Source organism: Oncorhynchus nerka, linkage group LG5, assembly GCF_034236695.1.
Source record: "Oncorhynchus nerka isolate Pitt River linkage group LG5, Oner_Uvic_2.0, whole genome shotgun sequence".
NCBI lineage: Eukaryota > Metazoa > Chordata > Actinopteri > Salmoniformes > Salmonidae > Oncorhynchus > Oncorhynchus nerka.
The window spans coordinates 63,128,312-63,151,647 of NC_088400.1; the positions used below are offsets into that span (position 1 = coordinate 63,128,312).

Genomic DNA, 23,336 nt, shown 5'->3' on the forward strand with positions numbered 1-23,336 from the left:
TGTTGCTGTCCTGGGGCTCTGTGGGGTGTGTTTGTGAACAGAGCCCCAGGACCAGCTTGCTTAGGGGACTCCAGGCTCATTTCTCTTCAGGCTTTGTTGTTCTTATTTGTATTTCACCTTTATTTAACCAGGTAGGCCAGTTGACAACACCTTTATTTAACCAGGTAGGCCAGTTGACAACACCTTTATTTAACCAGGTAGGCCAGTTGACAACACCTTTATTTAACCAGGTAGGCCAGTTGACAACACCTTTATTTAACCTGGTAGGCCAGTTGACAACACCTTTATTTAACCAGGTAGGCCAGTTGACAAGACCTTTATTTAACCAGGTAGGCCAGTTGACAACACCTTTATTTAACCAGGTAGGCCAGTTGAGAACACCTTTATTTAACCAGGTCGGCCAGTTAAGAACACCTTTATTTAACCAGGTAGGCCAGTTGACAACACCTTTATTTAACCAGGTAGGCCAGTTGACAACAAGTTCTCATTTACAGCTGCGACCTGGCCAAGATAAAGCAAAGCAGTGCGACACAAACAACAACACAGAGTTACACATGGAATAAACAAGCGTACAGTCAACACAGTAGAAAAAAATAACGTTTATATACAGTGTGTGCAAATGGCGTGAGGAGGTAAGGCAATAAATAGACCACAGAATAGGTTTTGGAATCACTTCCTTTTAGGTGGTTGTAGAATTTAACGGCCCTTTTCTGGATTTTGCATTATTTGGTGTTTTACGTTGTACGAGGTGGATATTTTTGCAGAATTCGGCATGCAGAGTCTCAATTTGATGTTTGTCCTATTTTGTGAATTCTTGGTTGGTGAGCAGACCCCAGACCTCACAACCATAAAGGGCAATGGGTTCTATAACTGCTTGTAGTATTTTTAGCCAGATCCTGTGATATGTCAAATTGTATGTTCCTTTTGTTGGCATAGAAGGCACTTCTTGCCTTGTCTCTCTCTCTCTCTATTTCTCTCTCTATTTCTCTCTCTCTCTATTTCTCTCTCTCTCTCTCTATTTCTCTCTCTCTCTCTCTCTCTCTATTTTTCTCTCTCTCTCTATTTTTCTCTCTCTATTTTTCTCTCTACACAGGCTCTGTTGGTAAACTTCACCATAATATCGTTACTGAATAGTCCCATAAAAAGCTTATAGCGGTCTCCTCTTCACAGTTGCCATAGAAACAGAACATATTTCCTTCCAAGAAGCAACCTAACACACACTGTCTGTTTTGCAGACGGACGGACAGACAGACAGAAACGCAGACAGGCAGACAGACAGATTATATTACGGCTGTTGGACTGAATAGAGCCATAGCACCCCTCTCCTCCAACCCAGAGCCCTTCCCTGGCGAGTGAGTCTGTCTGTCTGTCTGTCTGTCTGTCTGTCTGTCTGTCTGTCTGCCTGCCTGCCTGCCTGCCTGCCTGCCTGCCTGCCTGTCTGCCTGCCTGCCTGCCTGCCTGTCTGCCTGCCTGCCTGCCTGCCTGCCTGCCTGCCTGCCTGCCTGCCTGCCTGCCTGCCTGCCTGTTTAACTGACAGACAGGAAGATAATACGCTACTCATTACTGTAGAGAAAGCGCTGTGTTAGTGGGTTACCCACATGGCAGGTCTGGTCTCACTAATAGACTGCTTCCTGTCTAACTGTCTGTCTGTCAGCCAGCCTCAGGGACAAACTATAGACTGCATGCAGCTAAAGGAAGAGGTAATTACTGGTATGGGGTACAAGCCATGACACAAACACATGCTTGCATGCACGCAGGCACACACACATACACACACATAATGACAACCCAGGAGAGAGAAAGTCAGAGAGAGAGAGAGAGAGAAAGAGAGACTATAATCATTCCCTACAGCAGAGGAGCGTTGAGAAGGTGATGAAATATAGATGTGGGATAGAGAAGGACCATTAGTTCCCCGCTGGGACCAGATCTGTCTCTGTGTGTGTGCGTGTGTGTTTGTGCGTGCGTGCATACATAAACGCGCACACACACACAAACGTGACTGACAGTGGTCAGTGTTTATGATGATGATTTTTGGTCACTATGCATGCTTAAGCATAATGACATCGTTCCCTCTTCTCTCACTCTCTCTCTCCACGGTCGGGCAAGCTGAGAAGCGCAGCTGCTGTGTGTGAGTGAGGGAGGACGGGTGAGGGATCGGGAGACAGAAAAGGAGGAAGGATTTTTATCACCGACACTCTCTACCCCTGTGGTCGACAACAGTGCTCTACCGGCGGTTGGAGGAGCCAGATAGACCCGTTGGGCGACTGGTAACCTTGGAGACACGCCAAACCACCCATGAGGAGGGAAGCGGGTGGAAGGATGCCTCTTTCTCTGATCTGACAGAAGACATTTGTTCGGTGAATGAGCGGAGGGCACCGAATTGACGCAATACAGTAGGTGAATTTCTGGTAGTAGTTACACATATCAGTTGATTTAGTAATGAATCTACGCGAGAGCAGGGAATAATGACGGTGGAAGAGTCGGCTAACTGACACGGTATCGACCATACCGCGGTGGGGATATTTTCTGTTTATTTTGTGGTTTCTATAATTGTGGTGATTATTTGTCCTGCCGCGTACAGCAGCATTACTTCCTGTGCGCGGGTACGCGCCTCGTTCCGATCATAAATCCAGCACGGACCATGTGTGTGTAACCTTTACAAGACACACACTCATCCTCTCTCTCGCCCAGTGACAAGATGACACGTGCACGCAACCCACCACACAGACTCGTGGCATCTTTTTAGTCAGCATCCAGCCAGCCAGACAGCATTCTGTCCTTATTAGAACAGTCAGTGATTGAGTCACCATGAGTAACCATACCTGAGACCTGAAAACCTGCCGAAGCTCTTTCTATACATAGCTCAATGGGTAACACAGTCCTGGGGGCCACACTCAGATGACCTGCGCCCAAACCCTGTCTGTCTCATAAAACAGACTGTAGATTTACTTAGCTGTGTGTCTACTGTCTGTGTATATTGTAGGTGTGTCTGTCTACTGTCTGTGTATATTGTTAGGTGTGTGTCTACTGTCTGTCTATATTGTAGAAGGTGTGTGTCTACTGTCTGTGTATATTGTAGGTGTGTGTCTACTGTGTGACTACTGTCTGTGTATATTGTAGGTGTGTGACAACTGTCTGTGTATATTGTAGAAAGTGTGTGTGTCTACTGTCTGTGTATATTGTAGAAGGTGTGTGACTGTCTGTGTATATTGTAGGTGTGTGTCTACTGTCTGTGTATATTGTAGAAAGTGTGTGTGTCTGCTGTCTGTGTATATTGTAGAAGGTGTGTGACTGTCTGTATATTGTAGGTGTGTGTCTACTGTCTGTGTATATTGTAGGTGTGTGTGTGTGTCTACTGTCTGTGTATATTGTAGAAAGTGTGTGTGTCTACTGTCTGTGTATATTGTAGGTGTGTGTCTACTGTCTGTGTATATTGTAGAAGGTGTGTGTCTACTATCTGTGTATATTGTAGAAGGTGTGTGTCTACTGTCTGTGTATACTATAGGTGTGTGTCTACTGTCTGTGTATATTGTAGAAGGTGTGTGTGTCTACTGTCTGTGTATATTGTAGAAGGTGTGTGTGTGTCTACTGTCTGTGTATATTGTAGAAGGTGTGTGTGTCTACTGTCTGTGTATATTGTAGAAGGTGTGTGTGTGTGTCTACTGTCTGTGTATATTGTAGGTGTGTGTGTCTACTGTCTGTGTATATTGTAGAAGGTGTGTGTCTACTGTCTGTGTATATTGTAGAAGGTGTGTGTCTACTGTCTGTGTATATTGTAGGTGTGTGTCTACTGTCTGTGTATATTGTAGAAGGTGTGTGTGTCTACTGTCTGTGTATATTGTAGAAGGTGTGTGTGTCTACTGTCTGTGTATATTGTAGAAGGTGTGTGTGTGTCTACTGTCTGTGTATATTGTAGAAGGTGTGTGTGTGTCTACTGTCTGTGTATATTGTAGAAGGTGTGTGTGTGTCTACTGTCTGTGTATATTGTAGAAGGTGTGTGTGTGTCTACTGTCTGTGTATATTGTAGAAGGTGTGTGTGTCTACTGTCTGTGTATATTGTAGAAGGTGTGTGTCTACTGTCTGTGTATATTGTAGAAGGTGTGTGTGTCTACTGTCTGTGTATATTGTAGAAGGTGTGTGTGTCTACTGTCTGTGTATATTGTAGAAGGTGTGTGTCTACTGTCTGTGTATATTGTAGAAGGTGTCTGTGTCTACTGTCTGTGTATATTGTAGGTGTGTGTGTGTCTACTGTCTGTGTATATTGTAGAAGGTGTGTGTCTACTGTCTGTGTATATTGTAGAAGGTGTGTGTGTCTACTGTCTGTGTATATTGTAGAAGGTGTCTGTGTCTACTGTCTGTGTATATTGTAGGTGTGTGTGTGTCTACTGTCTGTGTATATTGTAGAAGGTGTGTGTGTGTCTACTGTCTGTGTATATTGTCGGTGTGTGTGTGTCTACTGTCTGTGTATATTGTAGAAAGTGTTTGTGTCTACTGTCTGTGTACATTGTAGGTGTGTGTGTGTCTACTGTCTGTGTATATTGTAGAAGGTGTGTGTGTCTACTGTCTGTGTATATTGTAGGTGTGTGTGTCTACTGTCTGTGTATATTGTAGGTGTGTGTCTACTGTGTGACTACTGTCTGTGTATATTGTAGGTGTGTGTGTCTACTGTCTGTGTATATTGTAGGTGTGTGTGTCTACTGTCTGTGTATATTGTAGAAGGTGTGTGTGTGTGTCTACTGTCTGTGTATATTGTAGAAGGTGTGTGTGTCTACTGTCTGTGTATATTGTAGAAGATGTGTGTATCTACTGTCTGTGTATATTGTAGGTGTGTGTCTACTGTCTGTGTATATTGTAGGTGTGTGACTACTGTCTGTGTATATTGTAGTGTCTACTGTCTGTGTGTGTGTGTCTACTGTCTGTGTATATTGTAGAAGGTGTGTGTGTCTACTGTCTGTGTATATTGTAGGTGTGTGTCTACTGTCTGTGTATATTGTAGGTGTGTGTGTCTACTGTCTGTGTATATTGTAGAAGGTGTGTGTGTCTACTGTCTGTGTATATTGTAGAAGGTGTGTGTGTCTACTGTCTGTGTATATTGTAGAAGGTGTGTGTGTCTACTGTCTGTGTATATTGTAGAAGGTGTGTGTGTCTACTGTCTGTGTATATTGTAGAAGGTGTGTGTATCTACTGTCTGTGTATATTGTAGAAGGTGTGTGTGTCTACTGTCTGTGTATATTGTAGAAGGTGTGTGTGTCTACTGTCTGTGTATATTGTAGAAGGTGTGTGTGTCTACTGTCTGTGTATATTGTAGAAGGTGTGTGTGTGTCTACTGTCTGTGTATATTGTAGGTGTGTGTCTACGGTCTGTGTATATTGTAGGTGTGTGTCTACTGTCTGTGTATATTGTAGGTGTGTGTGTCTACTGTCTGTGTATATTGTAGGTGTGTGTGTCTACTGTCTGTGTATATTGTAGAAGGTGTGTGTGTATACTTTCTGTGGATATTGTAGAAGGTGTGTGTGTGTCTACTGTCTGTGTATATTGTAGGTGTGTGTGTCTACTGTCTACTGTCTGTATATTGTAGAAGGTGTGTGTGTGTGTCTACTGTCTGTATATCGTAGAAGGTGTGTGTGTGTATACTGTCTGTATATTGTAGAAGGTGTGTGTCTACTTTCTGTGTATATTGTAGAAGGTGTGTGTGTATACTGTCTGTGTATATTGTAGAAGGTATGTGTGACTACTGTCTGTGTATATTGTAGAAGGTGTGTGTGTCTACTGTCTGTGTATATTGTAGAAGGTGTGTGTGTGTGTCTACTGTCTGTGTATATTGTAGAAGGTGTGTGTGTGTCTACTGTCTGTGTATATTGTAGAAGGTGTGTGTCTACTGTCTGTGTATATTGTAGAAGGTGTGTGTCTACTGTCTGTGTATATTGTAGTGTGTGTCTACTGTCTGTGTATATTGTAGAAGGTGTGTTTGTCTACTGTCTGTGTATATTGTAGGTGTCTGTGTCTACTGTCTGTGTATATTGTAGAAGGTGTGTGTCTACTGTCTGTGTATATTGTAGGTGTGTGTCTACTGTCTACTGTCTGTATATTGTAGAAGGTGTGTGTGTGTGTCTACTGTCTGTATATCGTAGAAGGTGTGTGTGTGTGTATACTGTCTGTATATTGTAGAAGGTGTGTGTCTACTTTCTGTGTATATTGTAGAAGGTGTGTGTGTATACTGTCTGTGTATATTGTAGAAGGTATGTGTGACTACTGTCTGTGTATATTGTAGAAGGTGTGTGTGTCTACTGTCTGTGTATATTGTAGAAGGTGTGTGTGTGTCTACTGTCTGTGTATATTGTAGAAGGTGTGTGTGTGTCTACTGTCTGTGTATATTGTAGAAGGTGTGTGTCTACTGTCTGTGTATATTGTAGAAGGTGTGTGTGTCTACTGTCTGTGTATATTGTATGTGTGTGTCTACTGTCTGTGTATATTGTAGAAGGTGTGTGTCTACTGTCTGTGTATATTGTAGGTGTGTGTCTACTGTGTGACTACTGTCTGTGTATATTGTAGAAGGTGTGTGACTACTGTCTGTGTATATTGTAGGTGTGTGACTACTGTCTGTGTATATTGTAGGTGTCTGTGTCTACTGTCTGTGTATATTGTAGAAGGTGTGTGTCTACTGTCTGTGTATATTGTAGGTGTGTGTCTACTGTGTGACTACTGTCTGTGTATATTGTAGGTGTGTGACTACTGTCTGTGTATATTGTCGGTGTGTGTGTGTCTACTGTCTGTGTATATTGTAGGGTTGTGTGTCTACTGTCTGTGTATATTGTAGGTGTGTGTGTCTACTGTCTGTGTATATTGTAGAAGGTGTATGTGTATACTTTCTGTGTATATTGTAGAAGGTGTGTGTGTCTACTGTCTGTGTATATTGTAGGTGTGTGTGTCTACTGTCTACTGTCTGTGTATATTGTAGAAGGTGTGTGTGTCTACTGTCTGTATATTGTAGAAGGTGTGTGTGTGTCTACTGTCTGTGTATATTGTAGAAGGTGTGTGTGTGTCTACTGTCTGTGTATATTGTAGAAGGTGTGTGTCTACTGTCTGTGTATATTGTAGAAGGTGTGTGTGTCTACTGTCTGTGTATATTGTAGAAGGTGTGTGTGTCTACTGTCTGTGTATATTGTAGAAGGTGTGTGTGTCTACTGTCTGTGTATATTGTAGAAGGTGTGTGTGTCTACTGTCTGTATATTGTAGAAGGTGTGTGTGTGTCTACTGTCTGTATATTGTAGAAGGTGTGTGTGTGTCTACTGTCTGTATATTGTAGAAGGTGTGTGTGTGTCTACTGTCTGTGTATATTGTAGAAGGTGTGTGTCTACTGTCTGTGTATATTGTAGAAGGTGTGTGTGTCTACTGTCTGTGTATATTGTAGAAGGTGTGTGTGTCTACTGTCTGTGTATATTGTAGAAGGTGTGTGTGTCTACTGTCTGTGTATATTGTAGAAGGTGTGTGTGTGTCTACTGTCTGTGTATATTGTCTACTGTCTGTGTATATTGTAGAAGGTGTGTGTGTCTACTGTCTGTGTATATTGTAGGTGTGTGTCTACTGTCTGTGTATATTGTAGAAGGTGTGTGTCTACTGTCTGTGTATATTGTAGAAGGTGTGTCTACTGTGTGTATTGTAGAAGGTGTGTGTGACTACTGTCTGTGTATATTGTAGAAGGTGTGTTTGTCTACTGTCTGTGTATATTGTAGATGTCTGTGTGTACTGTCTGTGTATATTGTAGGTGTGTGTCTACTGTGTGACTACTGTCTGTGTATATTGTAGGTGTGTGACTACTGTCTGTGTATATTGTAGAAGGTGTGTGTGTCTACTGTCTGTGTATATTGTAGAAGGTGTGTGTGTCTACTGTCTGTGTATATTGTAGGTGTGTGTGTGTCTGTGTATATACTGTCTGTGTATATTGTAGGGTGTGTGTCTACTGTCTGTGTATATTGTAGAAGGTGTGTGTGTCTACTGTCTGTGTATATTGTAGAAGGTGTGTGTGTCTACTGTCTGTGTATATTGTAGAAGGTGTGTGTGTCTACTGTCTGTGTATATTGTAGAAGGTGTGTGTGTCTACTGTCTGTGTATATTGTAGAAGGTGTGTGTCTACTGTCTGTGTATATTGTAGAAGGTGTGTGTGTCTACTGTCTGTGTATATTGTAGAAGGTGTGTGTGTCTACTGTCTGTGTATATTGTAGGTGTGTGTCTACTGTCTGTGTATATTGTAGAAGTGTGTGTCTGTGTATATTGTAGAAGGTGTGTGTGTGTCTACTGTCTGTGTATATTGTAGAAGGTGTGTGTCTACTGTCTGTGTATATTGTAGGTGTGTGTGTCTACTGTCTGTGTATATTGTAGAAGGTGTGTGTGTCTACTGTCTGTGTATATTGTAGAAGGTGTGTGTGTCTACTGTCTGTGTATATTGTAGAAGGTGTGTGTGTCTACTGTCTGTGTATATTGTAGGTGTGTGTGTCTACTGTCTGTGTATATTGTAGAAGGTGTGTGTGTCTACTGTCTGTGTATATTGTAGAAGGTGTGTGTGTCTACTGTCTGTGTATATTGTAGAAGGTGTGTGTGTCTACTGTCTGTGTATATTGTAGGTGTGTGTCTACTGTCTGTGTATATTGTAGGTGTGTGTGTCTACTGTCTGTGTATATTGTAGAAGGTGTGTGTGTCTACTGTCTGTGTATATTGTAGGTGTGTGTGTCTACTGTCTGTGTATATTGTAGAAGGTGTGTGTGTCTACTGTCTGTGTATATTGTAGAAGGTGTGTGTGTCTACTGTCTGTGTATATTGTAGAAGGTGTGTGTCTACTGTCTGTGTATATTGTAGGTGTGTGTGTCTACTGTCTGTGTATATTGTAGGTGTGTGTGTCTACTGTGTCTACTGTCTGTGTATATTGTAGGTGTGTGTGTCTACTGTCTGTGTATATTGTAGAAGGTGTGTGTGTGTCTACTGTCTGTGTATATTGTAGAAGGTGTGTGTGTCTACTGTCTGTGTATATTGTAGAAGGTGTGTGTGTCTACTGTCTGTGTATATTGTAGAAGGTGTGTGTGTCTACTGTCTGTGTATATTGTAGAAGGTGTGTGTGTCTACTGTCTGTGTATATTGTAGAAGGTGTGTGTGTCTACTGTCTGTGTATATTGTAGGTGTGTGTCTACTGTCTGTGTATATTGTAGGTGTGTGTCTACTGTCTGTGTATATTGTAGGTGTGTGTGTCTACTGTCTGTGTATATTGTAGAAGGTGTGTGTGTCTACTGTCTGTGTATATTGTAGAAGGTGTGTGTGTCTACTGTCTGTGTATATTGTAGGTGTGTGTGTCTACTGTCTGTGTATATTGTAGAAGGTGTGTGTGTGTGTCTACTGTCTGTGTATATTGTAGAAGGTGTGTGTGTGTGTCTACTGTCTGTGTATATTGTAGAAGGTGTGTGTGTCTACTGTCTGTGTATATTGTAGAAGGTGTGTGTGTCTACTGTCTGTGTATATTGTAGAAGGTGTGTGTGTCTACTGTCTGTGTATATTGTAGAAGGTGTGTGTGTCTACTGTCTGTGTATATTGTAGAAGGTGTGTGTGTGTCTACTGTCTGTGTATATTGTAGAAGGTGTGTGTGTCTACTGTCTGTGTATATTGTAGAAGGTGTGTGTGTCTACTGTCTGTGTATATTGTAGAAGGTGTGTGTGTCTACTGTCTGTGTATATTGTAGGTGTGTGTCTACTGTGTGACTACTGTCTGTGTATATTGTAGAAGGTGTGTGTCTACTGTCTGTGTATATTGTAGGTGTGTGTGTCTACTGTCTGTGTATATTGTAGAAGGTGTGTGTCTACTGTCTGTGTATATTGTAGAAGGTGTGTGTGTCTATTGTCTGTGTATATTGTAGAAGGTGTGTGTGTGTCTACTGTCTGTGTATATTGTAGAAGGTGTGTGTGTGTGTCTACTGTCTGTGTATATTGTAGGTGTGTGTGTCTACTGTCTGTGTATATTGTAGAAGGTGTGTGTGTCTACTGTCTGTGTATATTGTAGAAGGTGTGTGTGTCTACTGTCTGTGTATATTGTAGAAGGTGTGTGTGTCTACTGTCTGTGTATATTGTAGAAGGTGTGTGTGTCTACTGTCTGTGTATATTGTAGAAGGTGTGTGTGTCTACTGTCTGTGTATATTGTAGAAGGTGTGTGTGTCTACTGTCTGTGTATATTGTAGAAGGTGTGTGTCTACTGTCTGTGTATATTGTAGAAGGTGTGTGTGTGTCTACTGTCTGTGTATATTGTAGAAGGTGTGTGTCTACTGTCTGTGTATATTGTAGGTGTGTGTGTGTCTACTGTCTGTGTATATTGTAGAAGGTGTGTGACTACTGTCTGTGTATATTGTAGGTGTGTGACTACTGTCTGTGTATATTGTAGGTGTGTGTGTCTACTGTCTGTGTATATTGTAGAAGGTGTGTGTGTCTACTGTCTGTGTATATTGTAGGTGTGTGACTACTGTCTGTGTATATTGTAGGTGTGTGTGTGTCTACTGTCTGTGTATATTGTAGAAGGTGTGTGACTACTGTCTGTGTATATTGTAGGTGTGTGTCTACTGTCTGTGTATATTGTAGAAGTGTGTGTGTCTACTGTCTGTGTATATTGTAGAAGGTGTGTGTGTCTACTGTCTGTGTATATTGTAGAAGGTGTGTGTGTCTACTGTCTGTGTATATTGTAGGTGTGTGTCTACTGTCTGTATTGTAGAAGGTGTGTGTGGTCTACTGTCTGTGTATATTGTAGAAGGTGTGTGTGTCTACTGTCTGTGTGTATGTGTAGATATTGGGTGTGTGTGTCTACTGTCTGTGTATATTGTAGAAGGTGTGTGTGTCTACTGTCTGTGTATATTGTAGAAGGTGTGTGTGTCTATACTGTCTGTGTATATTGTCTGTGTATATTGGTGTGTGTGTCTACTGTCTGTGTATATTGTAGAAGGTGTGTGTGTCTACTGTCTGTGTATATTGTAGAAGGTGTGTGTGTGTCTACTGTCTGTGTATATTGTAGGTGTGTGTGTGTCTACTGTCTGTGTATATTGTAGAAGGTGTGTGTGTCTACTGTCTGTGTATATTGTAGAAGGTGTGTGTGTCTACTGTCTGTGTATATTGTAGAAGGTGTGTGTGTCTACTGTCTGTGTATATTGTAGAAGGTGTGTGTGTCTACTGTCTGTGTATATTGTAGAAGGTGTGTGTGTCTACTGTCTGTGTATATTGTAGAAGGTGTGTGTGTGTCTACTGTCTGTGTATATTGTAGAAGGTGTGTGTGTCTACTGTCTGTGTATATTGTAGGTGTGTGTGTTTACTGTCTGTGTATATTGTAGAAGGTGTGTGTCTACTGTCTGTGTATATTGTAGGTGTGTATCTACTGTGTGACTACTGTCTGTGTATATTGTAGAAGGTGTGTTTGTCTACTGTCTGTGTATATTGTAGATGTCTGTGTGTACTGTCTGTGTATATTGTAGGTGTGTGTCTACTGTGTGAATATTGTAGAAGTGTGTGTCTACTGTCTGTGTATATTGTAGAAGGTGTGTGTGTCTACTGTCTGTGTATATTGTAGAAGGTGTGTGTCTACTGTCTGTGTATATTGTAGAAGGTGTGTGTCTACTGTCTGTGTATATTGTAGGTGTGTGTGTCTACTGTCTGTATATCGTAGAAGGTGTGTGTGTGTCTACTGTCTGTATATTGTAGAAGGTGTGTGTCTACTTTCTGTGTATATTGTAGAAGGTGTGTGTATACTGTCTGTGTATATTGTAGAAGGTGTGTGTGTCTACTGTCTGTGTATATTGTAGAAGGTGTGTGTGTCTACTGTCTGTGTATATTGTAGAAGGTGTGTGTGTTACTGTCTGTGTATATTGTAGAAGGTGTGTGTGTCTACTGTCTGTGTATATTGTAGAAGGTGTGTGTGTACTGTCTGTGTATATTGTAGAAGGTGTGTGTGTCTACTGTCTGTGTATATTGTAGAAGGTGTGTGTGTCTACTGTCTGTGTATATTGTAGGTGTGTGTCTACTGTCTGTGTATATTGTAGGTGTGTGTGTCTACTGTCTGTGTATATTGTAGAAGGTGTGTGTGTCTACTGTCTGTGTATATTGTAGAAGGTGTGTGTCTACTGTCTGTGTATATTGTAGGTGTGTGTGTGTGTGTACTGTCTGTGTATATTGTAGTCTGTGTATATTGTGTGTGTGTGTCTACTGTCTGTGTATATTGTAGAAGGTGTGTGTGTCTACTGTCTGTGTATATTGTAGTAGGTGTGTGTGTCTACTGTCTGTGTATATTGTAGAAGGTGTGTGTGTCTACTGTCTGTGTATATTGTAGAAGGTGTGTGTGTCTACTGTCTGTGTATATTGTAGGTGTGTGTGTCTACTGTCTGTGTATATTGTAGAAGGTGTGTGTGTCTACTGTCTGTGTATATTGTAGGTGTGTGTGTCTACTGTCTGTGTATATTGTAGAAGGTGTGTGTGTCTACTGTCTGTGTATATTGTAGAAGGTGTGTGTGTACTGTCTGTGTATATTGTAGAAGGTGTGTGTGTCTACTGTCTGTGTATATTGTAGAAGGTGTGTGTGTCTACTGTCTGTGTATATTGTAGAAGGTGTGTGTGTCTACTGTCTGTGTATATTGTAGAAGGTGTGTGTGTGTCTACTGTCTGTGTATATTGTAGGTGTGTGTGTCTACTGTCTGTGTATATTGTAGAAGGTGTGTGTGTCTACTGTCTGTGTATATTGTAGTGTGTCTACTGTCTGTGTGTGTGTGTACTGTCTGTGTATATTGTAGGTGTGTGTGTCTACTGTCTGTGTATATTGTAGAAGGTGTGTGTGTCTACTGTCTGTGTATATTGTAGAAGGTGTGTGTGTCTACTGTCTGTGTATATTGTAGAAGGTGTGTGTGTCTACTGTCTGTGTATATTGTAGAAGGTGTGTGTGTCTACTGTCTGTGTATATTGTAGAAGGTGTGTGTGTCTACTGTCTGTGTATATTGTAGAAGGTGTGTGTGTCTACTGTCTGTGTATATTGTAGAAGGTGTGTGTGTCTACTGTCTGTGTATATTGTAGAAGGTGTGTGTGTCTACTGTCTGTGTATATTGTAGAAGGTGTGTGTGTCTACTGTCTGTGTATATTGTAGAAGGTGTGTGTGTCTACTGTCTGTGTATATTGTAGAAGGTGTGTGTGTCTACTGTCTGTGTATATTGTAGAAGGTGTGTGTGTCTACTGTCTGTGTATATTGTAGAAGGTGTGTGTGTCTACTGTCTGTGTATATTGTAGGTGTGTGTGTCTACTGTCTGTGTATATTGTAGAAGGTGTGTGTGTCTACTGTCTGTGTATAGAAGGTGTGTGTCTACTGTCTGTGTATATTGTAGTGTGTGTACTGTCTACTGTCTGTGTATATGGTAGAAGGTGTGTGTGTCTACTGTCTGTGTATATTGTAGAAGGTGTGTGTGTCTACTGTCTGTGTATATTGTAGAAGGTGTGTGTGTCTACTGTCTGTGTATATTGTAGAAGGTGTGTGTGTCTACTGTCTGTGTATATTGTAGGTGTGTGTGTCTACTGTCTGTGTATATTGTAGAAGGTGTGTGTGTCTACTGTCTACTGTCTGTGTATATTGTAGAATGTGTGTGTGTGTCTACTGTCTGTGTATATTGTAGAAGGTGTGTGTGTGTCTACTGTCTGTGTATATTGTAGTAGGTGTGTCTATTGTCTGTGTATATGGTAGAAGGTGTGTGTGTGTCTACTGTCTGTGTATATTGTAGAAGGTGTGTGTGTCTACTGTCTGTGTATATTGTAGAAGGTGTGTGTCTGTGTATATTGTAGTGTGTCTACTGTCTGTGTATATTGTAGGTGTGTGTGTCTACTGTCTGTGTATATTGTAGAAGGTGTGTGTGTCTACTGTCTGTATTGTAGAAGGTTGTCTGTGTATATTGTAGAAGGTGTGTGTGTCTACTGTCTGTGTATATTGTAGAAGTCTGTCTGTGTATATTGTAGAAGGTGTGTGTGTCTACTGTCTGTGTATATTGTAGAAGGTGTGTGTCTACTGTCTGTGTATATTGTAGAAGGTGTCTGTGTATATCTGTGTAGAAGGTGTGTGTGTCTACTGTCTGTGTAATTGGTGTGTGTGTGTCTACTGTCTGTGTATATTGTAGAAGTGTGTGTCTACTGTCTGTGTATATTGTAGAAGGTGTGTGTCTACTGTCTGTGTATATTGTAGAAGGTGTGTGTGTCTACTGTCTGTGTATATTGTCTAGTCTGGTGTGTGTGTCTACTGTCTGTGTATATTGTAGAAGGTGTGTGTGTACTGTCTGTGTATATTGTAGTGTGTGTGTCTACTGTCTGTGTATATTGTAGAAGGTGTGTGTGTCTACTGTCTGTGTATATTGTAGAAGGTGTGTGTGTCTGTGTATACTGTCTGTATATTGTAGAAGTGTGTGTCTAGTCTGTGTATATTGTGTGTGTGTGTCTACTGTCTGTAGTATGTGTGTGTCTACTGTCTGTGTAGTAAGGTGTGTGTGTCTACTGTCTGTGTATATTGTAGAAGGTGTGTGTGTCTACTGTCTGTGTATATTGTCTGTGTGTGTCTACTGTCTGTGTATATTGTAGAAGGTGTGTGTGTCTACTGTCTGTGTATATTGTAGAAGGTGTGTGTGTCTACTGTCTGTGTGTCTACTGTCTGTGTATATGTCTACTGTCTGTGTATATTGTAGGTGTGTGTGTCTACTGTCTGTGTATATTGTGTGTGTCTACTGTCTGTGTATATTGTAGGGTGTGTCTGTGTATATTGTAGAAGGTGTGTGTCTACTGTCTGTGTATATTGTGTGTGTGTCTACTGTCTGTGTATATTGTAGAAGTGTGTGTGTCTACTGTCTGTGTATATTGTCTGTGTGTCTACTGTCTGTGTATATTGTAGAAGTGTGTGTGTGTGTCTGTGTATATTGTAGAAGGTGTGTGTGTCTACTGTCTGTGTATATTGTAGGTGTGTGTGTCTACTGTCTGTGTATATTGTAGAAGTCTGTGTATATTGTAGTGTGTGTGTCTACTGTCTGTGTGTAGAAGGTGTGTGTCTACTGTCTGTGTATATTGTGGTGTGTGTGTGTCTACTGTCTGTGTATATTGTAGAAGGTGTGTGTGTCTACTGTCTGTGTATATTGTAGAAGGTGTGTGTGTCTACTGTCTGTGTATATTGTCTGTGTGTGTCTACTGTCTGTGTATATTGTAGAAGGTGTGTGTGTCTACTGTCTGTGTATATTGTAGAAGGTGTGTGTGTCTACTGTCTGTGTATATTGTAGAAGGTGTGTGTGTCTACTGTCTGTGTATATTGTAGAAGGTGTGTGTGTCTACTGTCTGTGTATATTGTAGAAGGTGTGTGTGTCTACTGTCTGTGTATATTGTAGAAGGTGTGTGTGTCTACTGTCTGTGTATATTGTAGAAGGTGTGTGTGTCTATTGTCTGTGTATATGTAGGTGTGTGTCTACTGTCTGTGTATATTGTAGAAGTGTGTGTGTCTACTGTCTGTATATGTCTACTGTCTGTATATTGTAGAAGGTGTGTGTGTCTACTGTCTGTGTATATTGTAGAAGGTGTGTGTCTACTGTCTGTGTATAGAAGTGTGTGTGTCTACTGTCTGTGTATATTGTAGAAGGTGTGTGTGTCTGTCTACTGTCTGTGTATATTGTAGTCTGTGTATATTGTAGAAGTGTGTGTGTCTACTGTCTGTGTATATTGTAGAAGGTGTGTGTCTACTGTCTGTGTATATTGTAGAACTGTCTGTGTCTATTGTAGAAGGTGTGTGTGTGTCTACTGTCTGTGTATATTGTAGAAGGTGTGTGTGTCTACTGTCTGTGTATATTGTAGAAGGTGTGTGTCTACTGTCTGTGTATATTGTAGAAGGTGTGTGTCTACTGTCTGTGTATATTGGAAGGTGTGTGTGTGTCTACTGTCTGTGTATATTGTAGAAGGTGTGTGTGTCTACTGTCTGTGTATATTGTAGAAGGTGTGTGTCTGTGTATATTGTCTCTGTGTATATTGTAGGTGTGTGTGTCTAGTCTGTGTATATTGTAGTGTCTACTGTCTGTGTATATTGTAGGTGTGTGTGTCTACTGTCTGTGTATATTGTAGAAGGTGTGTGTGTCTACTGTCTGTGTATATTGTAGAAGGTGTGTGTGTGTCTACTGTCTGTGTATATTGTAGGTGTGTGTGTCTACTGTCTGTGTATATTGTAGGTGTGTGTGTCTACTGTCTGTGTATATTGTAGAAGGTGTGTGTGTCTACTGTCTGTGTATATTGTGTAGGTGTGTGTCTACTGTCTGTGTATATTGTATGTGTGTGTCTACTGTCTGTGTATATTGTAGTGTGTGTGTCTACTGTCTGTGTATACTGTCTGTGTATATTGTAGGTGTGTGTCTGTGTATATTGTAGTGTGTGTGTCTACTGTCTGTGTATATTGTATATTCTGTATATGTGTGTGTGTGTGTCTACTGTCTGTGTATAGAAGGTGTGTGTCTACTGTCTGTCTACTGTCTGTGTATATTGTAGAAGTGTGTGTGTCTACTGTCTGTGTATATTGTAGAAGGTGTGTGTGTCTACTGTCTGTGTATATTGTAGAAGGTGTGTGTGTCTACTGTCTGTGTATATTGTAGAAGGTGTGTGTGTCTACTGTCTGTGTATATTGTAGAAGGTGTGTGTGTCTACTGTCTGTGTATATTGTAGAAGGTGTGTGTGTCTACTGTCTGTGTATATTGTACTGTCTGTGTATATTGTAGGTGTGATATTGTAGAAGGTGTGTGTGTCTACTGTCTGTGTCTATTGTAGGTGTCTACTGTCTGTATATTGTATATTGTAGTCTGTGTATATTGTAGAAGTGTGTCTACTGTCTGTGTATATTGTAGAAGGTGTGTGTGTCTACTGTCTGTGTATATTGTAGAAGGTGTGTGTGTCTACTGTCTGTGTATATTGAAGTCTGTGTATATTGTAGAAGGTGTGTGTGTCTACTGTCTGTGTATATTGTAGAAGGTGTGTGTGTCTACTGTCTGTGTATATTGTAGAAGTGTGTGTGTCTACTGTCTGTGTGTATATTGTAGGTGTGTCTGTCTACTGTCTGTGTATATTGTAGAAGGTGTGTGTGTGTCTGTGTATATTGTAGAAGTGTGTGTGTCTACTGTCTGTGTATATTGTAGTGTGTGTGTGTCTACTGTCTGTGTATATTGTAGAAGGTGTGTGTGTCTACTGTCTGTGTATATTGTAGAAGGTGTGTGTGTCTACTGTCTGTGTATATTGTAGAAGGTGTGTGTGTCTACTGTCTGTGTATATTGTATTGTACTGTCTGGTGTGTGTGTGTCTACTGTCTGTGTATATTGTAGAAGGTGTGTGTGTCTACTGTCTGTGTATATTGTAGAAGGTGTGTGTGTCTACTGTCTGTGTATATTGTAGAAGGTGTGTGTGTCTACTGTCTGTGTATATTGTAGAAGGTGTGTGTGTCTACTGTCTGTGTATATTGTAGAAGGTGTGTGTCTACTGTCTGTGTATATTGTAGAAGGTGTGTGTGTCTACTGTCTGTGTATATTGTAGTAGGTGTGTCTACTGTCTGTGTATATTGTAGAAGGTGTGTGTGTCTACTGTCTGTGTATATTGTAGAAGGTGTGTGTGTCTACTGTCTGTGTATATTGTAGAAGGTGTGTGTGTCTACTGTCTGTGTATATTGTAGAAGGTGTGTGTCTACTGTCTGTGTATATTGTAGAAGGTGTGTGTGTCTACTGTCTGTGTATATTGTAGGTGTGTGTGTCTACTGTCTGTGTATATTGTAGAAGGTGTGTGTGTCTACTGTCTACTGTCTGTGTATATTGTAGAAGGTGTGTGTGTCTACTGTCTGTGTATATTGTAGAAGGTGTGTGTGTCTACTGTCTGTGTATATTGTAGAAGGTGTGTGTGTCTACTGTCTGTGTATATTGTAGAAGGTGTGTGTGTCTACTGTCTGTGTATATTGTAGAAGGTGTGTGTGTCTACTGTCTGTGTATATTGTAGAAGGTGTGTGTGTGTCTACTGTCTGTGTATATTGTAGAAGGTGTGTGTGTCTACTGTCTGTGTATATTGTAGGTGTGTGTGTCTACTGTCTGTGTATATTGTAGGTGTGTGTGTCTACTGTCTGTGTATATTGTAGAAGGTGTGTGTTTCCCCACTGCAGCAGCATCCTCTGTGTCAGAACAGTGAATTACAACCACTGACTGAGTCACCTGGCAGACACAGAAGAGGGTCTTACGTCAGATAGACGACTCCGTCTGCACTCATGGATAGTTCATGGCAATGCGGTCGGAAGACAATGCCATTAGGTGAAACCCCTCTGTTTCTGTCTGAGGGGTGTGTGTCTGTGTCTAACGTTTGTCCTCACCTCTCCTCCCTACAGGTGAGTAACCATGGAATCCACTCATCTCCTGGACAGCTCCAAGAAACGGGTGAAGATCCACCCTCACACCGTCACCGCCAAGTACGCCCCACACACACCCCACACACACACACACTTCCCCCAGCCCGGAGACGAGGGGTACGATGACGCGCCCTCCTTCGAGGACTTCGGCTCCTTCCTGGAGGAGACCTCGGACAAGAAACAGCTGACAGGAACCAGGAAGTGGACAGGAAAGGCCGGCGCTCTGTTTGGAGGGAAGGACAAAAACAAAGACACACCCCCTAGACCTCCCATGGGGGGAGGCGAGGGGGGAGTGGAGGGAGGAGGGAAGAGTGCAGGAGGGGGAGTAGGGGAGCAGCTAGCGAGTTTCGGCGAGGCGTCTGTCTCTGCGTCTCGGCTCACGTGGGCCAGTGTGGTCTTGGCGGGGCTGGCTCATGGCTGTGTGTGTGTTCTGACACGCCTGGCCGCCTCACACTTTAATCTCCCACCCTTAACTCTCCTCTTGGTACGATCCATCCTCCAGCTGCTCTATGGGACTGTACCAATGAAACGGGCGGAGACGGCCTTTGGCTCAAAGGGCTATCGGCGGAAGCTGCTCCTGTACGGTCTGACTCACTCCTTCTCCCTCTGCTGCGCTTACTCGTCCTTATCCTTCGTCTCCCCCGGCGACGACGAGGCCATGTTGACAACCTGGCGCCTGGCGACCACCGTCCTGTCGGCCACTCTGGCGTTGTTGCTCCTGGACGAGCGGCTGGGATTGTTAGACCTGGTCACCGTAGCGACAGGCGTGTTAGGGCTGGGTCTGGCGCTAGTTCCTAACCCAACAGGGCTGGATGAGAACAACAACGGGACCGGGTCAGGAATGCCCAATGGGTCGACACCGGCACAACAGTCGGCCCAGTTCTGGCGGGAAGCGTTTGGTTGGTCCCTGACTGTTCTCGCAGGACTATGGATGTCTCTGGCTCTAGTCATGTACCGCTCTCTGAAGGAACGGGTCAGTGTCGGCACCGCTCTGTTCACTGTCAGCTGGACCGGCTGTCTGAGCACCGCAGTCTCCATGCTTCTCCTCCGACAGGGGCCAGTGTGGCCGGCTAGTCTCCAGGCTTGGTGCATCGTCCTGGGGGTAGCTGTGTGCTCTGCTGGGGGGTTCGTGGGGGTGACCCATGGCCTCACCCGACTTCACCCAGCTTTGGTGTCGGCTACACAGGGTCTGGAAGTACCGGTCGCTATGGTGCTGGAGATCGCTGTTGTGCCATTGGTTCCCTCAGTGTGTGGGGTCATAGGGGGTGTGGTGGTGGTGGCGAGCGTGGGTTGGCTTGTTACAGTGAAGCTCCTCCCCTCTCGAGGAAGTGGGAGGAAACAGAGAGAAGAGTACGAAGAGATCCTGGACTCGCCAATTAAATAGCACACACGCACACACACACACAAAAGCACATGCAAGAAGACATGCACGCACAAAGATTCTGGACTGCCAATCAAATAGACCACTCCCCTTCTATCTATGTTTCTGTCTTTCTCTCTTTTCCCAGGGGGTTTGTTTGTTCTCTCTCTCTCTCTCTCTCTCTCTCTCTCTCTCTGAGGTCAGTGTGTATATAAGAGGACTCTATGGTGAATGTTAATGCTTGAGCTAAAATAGCTGTCTTTAACCACAGATCTAGAATCAGATACACCAACTCCAATCCTTAACTTAACCATTAGGAGGTGTCAAAATATCTGACCCTGTATCAGTGGTTAGGGAAAACATCTACCTACCCCAATGTGAATAGTAAATGTATCTATTTTGTATTGTAGTTGTTGTAATTGTTGTGAAGTGCCAATACTGTGTTGTCTTACTGGCTATTGTGATAGTGTGATGTCATATTAAAACCTCACTGTGTTACTGTGATTTGCTCTCCTACTGACTGTGTGTGTATGTGTGTGTGTGTGTGTTGGCTGAGTTTCACATGGTAAAGTGTCACTGACTATGCTAGCCAGCTGAGGGTTAGCGAAGGTGATCAATGCCAACTATAGAGACAGACAGCCAGAGGGAGGGAGAGAGAGAGAGAGACAGACGGAGGGAGGAGGGAGGGAGGGAGGGAGGGAGGGAGGGAGGGAGGACAGCCAGAGGGAGAGGGGGAGAGAAACAGACAGAGGGGGAGAGGGGGAGAGGGAGAGGGGGAGAGAGAGACAGCCAGACAGACAGACAGACAGAGAGAGAGAGAGAGAGACAGCCAGAGGGAGGGCGAGAGAGACAGACAGACAGAGAGAGGGAGAGAGAGACAGACAGCCAGATGGAGGGAGAGAGAGAGAGACAGACAGAGAGAGACAGCCAGAGGGAGGAAGAGAGAGAGAGACAGCCAGAGGGAGGTAGGGAGAAAGAGACAGCCAGAGGGAGGGAGAGAGAGAGACAGACAGACAGAGGGAGGGAGAGAGAGAGACAGACAGACAGAGGGAGGAGAGAGAGAGACAGACAGACAGACAGAGGGAGAGAGAGAGAGAGACAGACAGCCAGAGGGAGGCAGAGAGAGAGAGAGAGACAGACAGCCAGAGGGAGAGACGGAGGGAGGGAGGGAGGGAGGGAGGGAGGGAGGGAGGGACAGCCAGAGGGAGGGAGAGAGAGAGAGAGAGGGGAGAGAGGAGGATGGGAGAGAGCAGGATGGGGGAGAGGAGGATGGGGAGAGCAGGAGGGGTTAGAGCAGGAGGGGTTAGAGCTAGAGCAGGATGGGAGAGAGGAGGATGGGGAGAGCTGGGATGGGGAGAGAAGAGTATGGGAGAGAAGAGGAATGGGAGAGAGGAGGATGGGGGAGAGCAGGATGGGAGAGAGCAGGATGGGAGAGAGGAGGATGGGGAGAGCTGGATGGGAGAGAAGAGGATGGGAGAGAGGAGGATGGGAGAGAGGAGATTGGGGGAGAGGAGGATGGGAGAGAGGAGAATGGGAGGTAGGAGGATGGGAGAGAGGAGGATGGGGGAGAGCAGGATGGGAGAGAGGAGGATGGGAGAGAGGAGGATGGGAGAGAGCAGGATGGGAGAGAGCAGGATGGGAGAGAGCAGGATGGGAGAGAGGAGGATGGGAAAGAGCAGGATGGGGGAGAGCAGGATGGGAGAGAGCAGGATGGGAGAGAGGAGGATGGGAGAGAGCAGGATGGGAGAGAGGAGGATGGGAGAGAGGAGGATGGGGAAGAGGAGGATGGGAGAGAGGAGGATGGGAGAGAGGAGGATGGGAGAGAGGAGAATGGGAGAGAGGAGGATGGGAGAGAGCAGGATGGGAGAGAGCAGGATGGGAGAGAGCAGGATGGGAGAGAGGAGGATGGGAGAGAGCAGGATGGGAGAGAGGAGGATGGGAGAGAGGAGGATGGGAGAGAGGAGGATGGGAGAGAGGAGAATGGGAGAGATGAGGATGGGAGAGAGGAGGATGGGGGAGAGGAGGATGGGGGAGAGCAGGATGGGAGAGAAGAGGAAGGGAGAGAGGAGGATGGGAGAGAGGAGGATGGGAGAGAGGAGAATGGGAGAGAGGAGGATGGGGGAGAGGAGGATGGGAGAGAGGAGAATGGGAGAGAGGAGGATGGGAGAGTGTATCTATCCATCTGATAGCAGCTGTTTGTGAGTGGATGCTGTGATTAAGACTAATAATAACCTCTCATCTCTCTCTCCTCGTCATCTCTCCTCTCCTCATCTCTCCTCTCGTCTCCTCTCCTCTCATCGTCTCTCCTCTCGTCTCCTCTCCTCTCGTCTCGTCTATATCGTTGTGTCAGGTCACAATGCATGTAAACCAGGATGGTGGGATTCAAATACCTTGAACCCTGTGACATTTTGAAACTAGGTCTTGAAGAAAAGAGAGAAAAGCTGACAGTTTCCAAACACACCCTCCTTCTAGCCTACCCTCCAGCTGGCTGCTACTTTATATGGAAAACTCTCTTCATGTCACCCACACACACACACACACCAGCACACACACCCCAAAACACACACACCAGCACACACACCCCGAAACACACACACCAGCACACACACCCCGAAACACACACACCAGCACGCACCAACACGCACACACCAGCACACACCGACACACACACGCCAGCACGCAACGACACACACACACACACCAGCACACACCGACACACACACGCCAGCACGCACGACACACACACGCCAGCACACACACACACACACACACACACACACACACACGAATGAAGTTCTGTGGCAGCAGAACAGTCACTGTGTTATAAGTCTGGCAAAACTTCAAAAATCCTAAACAGTTTATTAAAGTGTATAAACTTAGTAATGAGAAAGAGGACTGTGTCTGATTATAGCTGAGATGTCAACAGTATCTGAGACACTCCTGTTATTGTCCACAATGTCCACGATGACAAGTTTTCCCTGGTAAAGATGGTGGGTGTATAACTTGAGACAGGAGGAACCCTTTCCACCAATTAAAAAGTTTAACAAATCTTTATTCATCACTTAGACAATTAGAGTCACAGAGCATTTCCTTTAATTATACAGAATTTAAAAGAATACTAAACATATTTCAAGGCGATTGTTTTGCTTTACTATTGTATAAAATTCCAAAATTTCAACAAGTTTATATTTGAGTTTTAATTCAGTCCCTGATAGAGGACAATTTCCATCAGACATCCTTCCTTTAATTTCTCCTCGTCTTTTTTCATCCTTCGTTCCCTACAGAGGATATTAGGCCCAGCTGGGTCTGCACCTTCTGCTTTTCCATCGCTATAGCAACCAGAGGCCGCTCAATCTTTCCCGGGTCCAATGATGGCGATGATGTCACTTCCTGTTTCTTTGCGCTTCACGGGAACAGCTTCATGCCCAAACCCAGTCCGAGACCCGCCCCTACACTGCCAGGTCTCGTCCCTATTGGTCTACCTGTCCCACTAAGCCCCTCCCTAAATCCATTCTCTTTATGCCCTGTCCTGATTGGCTCTGCT

The 23,336-nt window shown here is 43.7% G+C and overlaps 1 protein-coding gene across 1 annotated transcript; it reads left to right on the forward strand.

Annotated features, from left to right (window-relative positions):
• Positions 1–1,591: 1,591 nt before the first annotated feature.
• LOC115126533 (solute carrier family 35 member G2-like) lies at positions 1,592–20,296 on the forward strand. The gene is made up of 2 exons (XM_065018244.1): positions 1,592–2,393; positions 18,412–20,296. Exon 2 carries the CDS (start codon positions 18,422–18,424, stop codon positions 19,814–19,816), a length of 1,395 nt encoding a protein of 464 aa, XP_064874316.1. The 5' UTR covers positions 1,592–2,393; positions 18,412–18,421; the 3' UTR covers positions 19,817–20,296.
• The last annotated feature ends 3,040 nt before the right edge of the window (positions 20,297–23,336 follow it).

Coding starts and splice junctions, on each gene's coding strand:
- LOC115126533 (XM_065018244.1), top strand. CDS start 18,422: ATGGAATCCACTCATCTCCTGGACAGCTCCAAGAAACGGGTGAAGATC.